Source organism: Pygoscelis adeliae, unplaced genomic scaffold (genome assembly GCF_000699105.1).
Source record: "Pygoscelis adeliae isolate BGI_AS28 unplaced genomic scaffold, ASM69910v1 Scaffold135, whole genome shotgun sequence".
NCBI lineage: Eukaryota > Metazoa > Chordata > Aves > Sphenisciformes > Spheniscidae > Pygoscelis > Pygoscelis adeliae.
This window is the reverse complement of record NW_008824908.1, coordinates 1,402,642-1,410,654: the sequence shown is the minus strand read 5'-3', so window position 1 is coordinate 1,410,654 and position 8,013 is coordinate 1,402,642. Positions and strand designations below refer to the sequence as shown.

Sequence of the window (8,013 nt, the reverse complement as noted above, 5' to 3'; positions counted from 1 at the left end):
TGGCGGGCTCGGAGCCGGGCAGCCGCAGGCAGTTCTTAAAGGTGCCGACACGGGAGCTTCTGAAAAGTCAGTCTTTTCAGAACTGGACGAGATATAATGCTTCCTTCAGAACACGGATGCGAGTTCATGTGAACGCTCACACAGGCGTATACGCCTTGTGAATGAAACGGCTTTGCCCGAGGGTTCTTAAACATTTGCCTCCAAATCGCCAGTCAGTGAGCTACAGCTGCCGGTGGCGTGTTTTACCTCTCTTCCCTAGGGACCTTGACTGCTGATGGTGAAAAATCCCTCTGTGGCAGAGAGGGCACGCCGGGCACACGGCTGAAGGTCCAGGCTGGGGGAGACCCGGCTCTTCCAGAGAGCGTCCTGTTTGCTGAAGAGCTCAATGCCACTTGGCGGCCCTTTTCCCGCGGGAGCAGCAGGGACAAACAGAAGGGCTCAGATGTGCTGTTGAAGGCAATGAGCTTTTGTTTGCTTATTTTGCAGTCCACAGTTTGACGGGTTTTTTCTGCCCTTTCTTTTGCTACTTGTACTGAGGCATCTCAGCAGCTGCACACCAGCTGACTGCAGAGCTGTCGGCTTCTGCAGCTCTAGATTTTAATTAAACTTAGGCACGGTCTGGTCCATTATGTCCAAAGGAGACATAAGGGGCGAGCGCAGTTCAGCTTCTATAGATCTGAGAAACTTTTATTTGGATCGAACTGTTTTCTATGTCCGTTGTAACTCGGTTTAGAAGTTACAAACGTATTAAGCAAAAATAAACTAGTAAAGATTCCTACAAGACTTGTGGGTTTTTTTTCTTACGTGCATACCTTATCATTTTGTTGACGTGTTTGATTACCGTGCAAACCTACTAGTCTCTACTTCTGTAAGGGGGTTGAGAATGGACATTGTTAAACATTTCTAGAACGTACCAGATATTGCGGACTTTTTGGAAGCGCTCTGAGTATATTGTGAAAATGAATAGAAGTCTCTCTAGATTTCCTTAGTGTTGCTGATGCTTGTGTTTGCCCCTATGAATTCCTTCATACGGTGAGGTACAAGAAATGTTTTTGAATACCACTGATGTTTTGCTTTTGAATCGTGTCTCGTTGCCAGACATCGTCGCTCTCTTCTAGGATGTCAGGAGTGCAACCCTAGCCTTGCTGAAGTTAATGCTAACATCGCATTGATCGCAACTCTCCATCTGAAATGCTGCGTTAGTCCTCATCGCTCAGGCTTCTGTTTTCTTAAGAAATATTATCTTTTGAACAGTATAGCCTGAAAGGTGACCAGAGAATATTAGGCCATTTTGCAGACGAGTAAGCAGGAAAAGTGGGAACAGAAACAAAATCAGTTTTAAGGGAAAGCAACCTGAAAATCACAGCAGCGATCTAAGTGGGAGTGTTGCCTCTATTAGTTTCCTTAGATGTTTAATCGACAGTTTTGCAGTTCAAGCTTTGCTTTTCTGTAATGTGTATATTGTAAAGTATATAGTTCTTAAAAGACTGCCTCTGAGCATTAGGGGGAAAAAAAACAGAGAACACAAGTATATTGTAGGTTTTCTGTCAGACCTACAGGCTTCAGCTTCTACATCAGTGAAGGAAAGTTCCCGCATTGACAGCACTCATGATTCCTGTTAAGATTGCTGTAAACAAACAAGTGTTGACATTTTAATCCACTGTTCTTGTTATCTAGACTGAGTAAAATTTTCATGCAATGGAAAGTTCCAATGGAAAAGTTGTTACGAACTCAGTAGAAATAATTATATAACTACATACACAAATTACTTGAAAAAGTAGGAGAAAAAAAATCAGTAAAAAATTTACATCATGCTTTAGGAAAAGAAATTTCATAACTTTGCAAAAGAGATCTCTTGAGCATCTGCCTTACACATTTCCTTGAATCTAGTTTTATTGAATCTAGTCACCTTTTGACATGAAAAGATCTACTTTTGTCAAAACTAAAATAGCCTATGAACTTCAGAGAGAGCAGGAAATTAAATGCAATCTTCTTCCGTCTGTGGCCAGGATCTACGGTCGTCTTTATCAGATGTTATTACTCACATCCAACAAAGTGGTTTGTCTCCGTAATTTTCCATAGCAATCAATGGGAAAAATAGTAGAAGAAATCTATAAAGGAGCTGGGAACCTAAGTACCCTGTTAAGTCTAGACCTACATGTTTACTCCTCAGTGGCTTAATCCAGAAGATATTACTGAGAAAAAAACATCACAAGGATGTCCTTCCTTTTGCTCACTCCAATGGTTGGGTACCTTATTTTTTATATGGTTCCAATAATAAAAATATTTGACTTACACTGGTACATTTTTGTTTCAGGAAAGAGAAATCATTTAACAATCCAACAAATTGATTTAAAATATTCATTACTACTAAAGTCTTTGTTACTATGTAATGTATCTATAATAAACATATAATAAAAATAATGTCAGTAAAATGCATTTATATTTAAAAATGAACATTTACTTAGCACCTCAGAAACAATAAACAATGCATGTGTTAATACAAATGTTCCTACACTTTTTAGCTACAGTCCCACTTTTCACTTTTAGGATACATTGGGTAAGTGAGGCACAAAAATCAGAGGCTGATTATACAAATATGTACATAGGTATATGTCTTTGTACATTGTATCGTTCTACAGGAATAAAATGTGTATAATAGGATGTACAACTTCTTCAGAGAAGTGTTTCAGTAAAATCCTGTATAAATTCTTTTGGGTTTTGGTTTTTTTTTTTTCCTGTAGTGAGGATGAAGCTGGAGTTGAGGTTCAAGCCTCTAAACTGCACCCCAGTGTCAGTACAGAGAAACAATTCGAAGTGTGCTTATATTAAAGCGTATGAGTAGCCCTGAAAATTTTAGAAATCTTTTGACAACTCAGCCCTTAGGTGATTGACCAGTTTTCTTTGCTGCAAAAATATTCTCCAGATTTGGTCATGTTTTGTTTATAAAACACAAGGCTGAAAATAGGCTTATTTTGAAGACTGACTCTTGTTATTTATTTTTGAAACAAGATCAGGCACATCGGTCACATCAACCGTACCCCATTATTTTTCTTTACGACAAGTTCCTGGAGTAGAAATTTACATTTTAAAGGCAGATGTGAACTTTAAATATCATTGAAAAGCAAAATAAAAAAGTTCATGATTCATAACCCACCTTTGATTCACCCTGTATAAAGTTATTAGTGTGGAAAAGTCAAGTATCTATAAGCGTTAACTCCCCTGCTATCTATATTCTTGGGAACAATGTAACCCTGAGGTCATAGCTGTCACTACATTCAGATTTCCACAGTGGAGAGGTGTCACTAATAAACTGAAGTTTATCGCTCCTTGCTGACATTTAGAAAGAAGTAAACATCTGCCCCTATTCATTTGAGAGCCATTGCCATTCCCTCACAAGAGTTTGTGCTGATTTTTTTCCTCCTACTTCTCTATTCCAGTTCTTAAAAATCAGTTCTAAAACAGCCTTTTAAATGCAGGCAATCAAAAGCAGGGCCCCACTGCCTAGCCCTGGAGACCTTGGTCACCAGGGCAGCTCTTTGGACAGAGAGAGAAAACGGGCGGGTAGGAGGACAGCAGCCAGCGGAAAGCAGATGGGGCACCCTTCCCAGCGGTGGCCGCTGCCGCTACCCTCCCCTCCATCCTGGCGGCAGCAGGAGCAGCAACCGTGGCTTTCTCAGGCTCTCCGTGGCCGCTCAGAAAGGGCTTGTGTGTCAGCAACATCCTGGCCTTGGCTTGACCCCAGTCTTCCCCGTTCAAGGGAAGCAAAACCCAATTTGTCCACATTGCTGAGGAGCCTGGAGATGGCTCCAGATACAACTATCCAAGAAAAAAACACGAGGGGATTGCCATTTTTCTGCAGGCATCATGTCCAAAAAGTGTGCAAATCATGTGATTTTGATTGCTCTTGGAATATTGAAAATTTGTTATATGGATGCCTATACAGGCAGAGATTTATAGTTTCTAGGAAAATGGTACAAGTATACTTCTATAGCTGTGCAAAGGCCTTGTGCAGATACAGTAAAGAAAAAGAGGCTTTTAGTAGACAAAAACTGCTAGTTCACTATTTCTGTTAATTTTATGTGGCAGACTGTCGTCATATAAATTGTGAGGCAGGAAGAGAAAAGCCTAAGGCGGATTTAATAGTCTTCATTAGAGTTACTGTTAGAATTACCAACAGATCCTGACTGCTTTACAAAACATGTTTCCTATCTTCTAGTTAAATAGCCTGACAAAATTAATTTCAGTTACGAAGTTCTGGGGATGACTAGAAGGTTATTTTCTTTTACGGGTTTGTATGCTGCCCATCACTTTACTACTGTTATGACTTTGGCTGTGTCAGAATTCGAGGAAAGGACATTAAAATATAGAGATCAAAATGACAAATTCAACACAGAAAAATCATTCTATAGTTGCCATAGACATTAACTTAAGGTCTTGCAGAAGCCAGTTTTCAGTGCTGCTGTCAGCTCTCTGGGGTTTGGTGAATCCTTTTTCCAGCTCTCATCATTTTTCTGATAGAACAGAGACCGGTTTTACTTTCAGGTAATTAGTGAAGCTTATTGCAGTGGATGGAGGCAGCTCAAGCTTGATTTTGTTTGAGCCAGACTTTTCTTCTTTATTGATTTTGGTAACTCCCTGAGTTGGTGCTTATTGATTCAGGCACAGCTGTACAGTGTTCTAATTTGCTCTGGGAGAGGGCTTCGTTCAGAGTCCGGATTGTCAGACTGACTCTATTTTTCCTTCTTCTGAGAGTTCATGGGAGATGTTATTACTCAGGGTTTATTTAAAGTTTACCAAAAATATAGGTGAGCTTGTCTTCCCTTCCCTCATCTCCCAAGACTCGCTGGGTACATGCAGAGCGCCATGAAAGAGGGTTCTGCTGGAGGAGTTCCTAATCTAACTGCCCTGCACCTCCGAAGGCAAACAGAAATCAGAAAGAAGAATGATTAATTATGTATAACCAATCTTCATGAATTCCTGTTTATCCTTAAAAAACGCCACTGATGGAAACCCCACCACCTTTGTAGACTCGTTGTTTTAGTGCTCAGCTATCATTTACAATTTGAAAGCTGTTTGCTATTGTTAACTTACATTTCTACTGCAGCAATTTAAGCATGTTCCTTTCTGATCTGTGGATATGGAAAACAGTTTATTCTCTTCCCTTTTGCAGACACTTTTTAACACCTGAAGACTTGCAGCCCTTGCTGGAGGCAGTTCAGATTCAGAGGTGTCCACCTGGGGGAGGGACTTGAGGGAAAAGGTTGATCCAAAGTACAAAGATTGCCTATGCTTGTCCTCCTGGAAAGAAAACAGCAATGTGCCTTGATGTACAATGATAATTTGTAGTGAATTCAGAGGATTATACAAGCTGTCCCAAAGAAGCATTGAAAGTAGACGCCATGGTGGAGTCTGCATACATATTGCGTGTCTTTAGGGGTCTCACTTTTCCTTTCAGTCCTGTGTACGGCCTGGTCCTTTGTGTCACCAGCCCTAACATGGAGCAAGAGAAGCTGTGGCTGCTTTCGGTCATCAAAGCCCCTCATGACATTATTTTTGAGATGTTTTACGCCGAGGACTCATGGCCTGTGAAAATCAACATGCAACTGGGGCAGTTTCATATTTAATTAACCACAGTGACGAACTCTCTATATCTGTCAGAAGAGAAATCATTCCTGTATTTTCTCTGGTATTTTTAATATACTGATTTTCTTTTGAGTTTTAGTTTGGTTTTGTCATGAAAAAGAAGACAAAGTAACTCATCTTAGGTTGGCTGGCTTCTTGCCATTCGTTTTCTTTTTCCTCCTTTTAAAAGCTTTCCTGAAGCCAGCCTTTGAAACATCTATTTCTGAATAAAAAGTACAATTTTTGAGTGCTAATTATGGTCAGCTTCCACTGATATCCCAGTAAGTAAGTGTCCAGGAACACCTGAGTCAATCACAGCATCAGGTCAGTAGATTATAGAATGTGCACAACTTTGTGAATCTGTTTCTATTTTTTTAACAATATTTGACCCTTAGGTCCACTGAGGTTGAATTTGATATAACTTGGCTCAGCTGAAGTTTGGCTCAGCCCTGTCAGTTTGTAGCAGTTTTCTACCTGAGTCTTGATAAAAAGTCATATATTAAAGAAAACCCCAGCCTATATTTACATATTCATTTAAGAACTTAATACGATAATATTGGTTAAAATGCAAGCTTTTTAGTTTTGTTATGGTAACCAGTGTTTGATTTTTTTAAAAAAGAAAAACTAAAGCACTGAAAAGAAAAAGTATGGATACAGAAACTAAGGAGTAAAAACAGTTTTCCATTACTTCAGTCTTATTTCTCATACTGTTTTTTGTACATTTCTATTAAAGCCTTCTAAAAGAAAAATCTGCAAAAGATGCATACAGAGTGAATCCGTAGCTCCTTTTATCTTTATGAGAACATGCTGAAGTTTGTTAAACTGCTTCAGTTGTGAAAGGCTGACTTTATTCATGAAATATGCTCTTTTGCTATTCTTACCAAAAATATCATGTGGTAGTCGAGACCACTATCTATCAGTTGTATCTATCGGTCGATTTCTGGCAAAAGAATTAACTCTTCTGATTTTTTCAGTGTAGAAGAATAAACAATAGATAAAACATGTTTCTTCTGAGATGCAAAGAACCCAGCGTAGTGTTGTTCAAATCCTCAGCAGATCTTATCCAAACTGATATTAATGAAACGAAAATACTTCAGGGACTTGCTTTCATGAGATTACTGCATTTTTCCTCTTATTTTATACTGTGATCTTTCCTAAGAGCAAGATGTTTGCAGTTATCCAAGTTCTTTGCAGCACTGTAGAAAAATGTATGGCTCAAAGAGAGGCGTAGTATTATATAGTAATGACTGAAGAGAATGGTTTTGTACTTTTACTGTCTTAGGATAAATCAGCGCTAGCCTCTTACAATATTCATTTCCTTGTAAAAATTCTGAAGGAAAATTTCAATGCTTGAAATTTTTGCTATGTTAGGTTATTGAAAAATCATCAAATTCACATTTCTCTCAGCTGCTTAACAGTCACTAATCAAATTAAAAAACTGTAGGCAACCTAATATAGACTGACTTGAATCAACCGATACCAAACTAACTCCTGGCTGCTTACATTGACTTAACAGTCATATAAATAGTTTATTTTTGTATTCATTAGTCATCTCTAAAACAGAAAGATTTCATGTGGAAATTTGTGTAATACGTTACATATTTTCTGCAACAGTTTGGCTATATTTATGGAAAGTAGAGAACAATGTACTGTTGCTAAGGACTTAAGATGAAGCAGAAATTCTCTGAGCGCATTTTATATAGTCACCAAGTCAGAGAAATTACACTCTTAAGTTTCTTTCAGTAAAACACAGTTTTGTGCCCATACACACAACCTTGATTGGCCATCGTAAACATCAGAGATGGAGACTGTACATCAGCAAATCGTATACCTGGACAGTGATGCACCGTTAGCAGTCATGTATTGAGCTGCCCATAGGTGTTCCACAGGTTTGTTCTAACAAAGTCCTAATTTACCTGAGACCATTTTTTTTTCCTGGATGCTTCGAAGAGCAGGTAGCTTCTTAGCGTTGAAGACAAACTACTGTGAAATGTGTGAGGATGGCTTAAAAAGGATGTGGATGCTTTAAGAGCCCACTTGAGTTACAGACTATGGAGAACTTTGATAATTTTAATAATACATCATGTTCTCAGCATTTGATCAACTCGGGCATGTTGGCATTTCCCATGAACGAACAGTCATCAGCAGGTACTGTGCTTCCCAGCCTTTTCATACAGCGGCTGCCATGAAGTAGGTACCAAGTATGCATATGTGCAGGTGTAAATGAATCTATTTACCTATTTTACCTGTCTATCTACCCATCCATCCATCCATCCATCCATCCATCCATCCATCCATCCATCTATGTATAAATATAATGTAATAAAAAGATTTTATATATGCAGCCAGGCACGTGGTTATGAGACTCTCCGGAGGTTTTTTCCCTAC

The 8,013-nt window shown here is 39.0% G+C and overlaps 1 protein-coding gene across 1 annotated transcript in view; it reads right to left on the bottom strand.

The window, feature by feature from the left end:
- The window catches only part of GALR1 (galanin receptor 1), a 17,898-nt gene extending 14,175 nt beyond the window's left edge, over positions 1–3,723 (bottom strand). Inside the window, exon 1 of the mRNA XM_009324939.1 lies at positions 3,519–3,723. Within this exon, the coding sequence (XP_009323214.1) occupies positions 3,519–3,723 (205 nt within the window). The remainder of the gene's footprint in view (positions 1–3,518) is intronic.
- Positions 3,724–8,013: the final 4,290 nt, after the last annotated feature.